Here is a 501-nt window from a genome sequence, read left to right as displayed (position 1 = left end):
CCTCTTTCTCTCCCCCCTCTCGCTCCTCGTCCCCCTTCGCCTCACCTCCTCGGGAAACTCCTCCTCCTCTGCCAGGCGAGCGGCCTGGAGGGCGTGTTGCCTCTGCGTCACCGCCTCTCCGATGTAGTCAGCGTCGCCAAACTTTTCGTAGAGAGAAAACACTTCCCTGACAACTGCTTCGGGGTCCATCGTTGGCTTGGGCACTGGTGGGCGCCGGTGGTGGGCGTGGATTGTCTGTCGAGTAGGAATGGGGGCTTGTTTGGTGAGTGGGCGACGAAATGAGTGGGCGGAGTGTCGGGGAGTCTGCTAAGTGGGCGGGGCATTGCTGCGTGGGCGGCAGAGCCTGCTACGTTGGATGGGCGGAGCGTCTTTTGGGTGACAGCAAACAAACTAAGCAACAGTTCTCTTGATGAAACCTTAGACACTCATTTTTTTTCCAAGAATAAGATATAATAGACGTGGATAATGGCAAATCTTCGCGTTCGACCTCCTGAGACCGGT

The 501-nt window shown here is 56.9% G+C and overlaps 1 protein-coding gene across 1 annotated transcript in view; it reads right to left on the bottom strand.

Annotated features, from left to right (window-relative positions):
* The window catches only part of LOC119588435 (2-amino-1-hydroxyethylphosphonate dioxygenase (glycine-forming)-like), a gene marked incomplete in the record, with an annotated part of 4,245 nt that overhangs the window by 3,380 nt on the left and 364 nt on the right, over positions 1–501 (bottom strand). The window contains 1 exon segment of the mRNA XM_037937106.1: positions 46–234. Within this exon segment, the coding sequence (XP_037793034.1) occupies positions 46–189 (144 nt within the window).

Source organism: Penaeus monodon, chromosome 23 (assembly GCF_015228065.2).
Source record: "Penaeus monodon isolate SGIC_2016 chromosome 23, NSTDA_Pmon_1, whole genome shotgun sequence".
Classification (NCBI taxonomy): domain Eukaryota; kingdom Metazoa; phylum Arthropoda; class Malacostraca; order Decapoda; family Penaeidae; genus Penaeus; species Penaeus monodon.
Note: the sequence above shows the minus strand (reverse complement) of the source record. Positions and strands in the feature narration are given on the sequence as shown.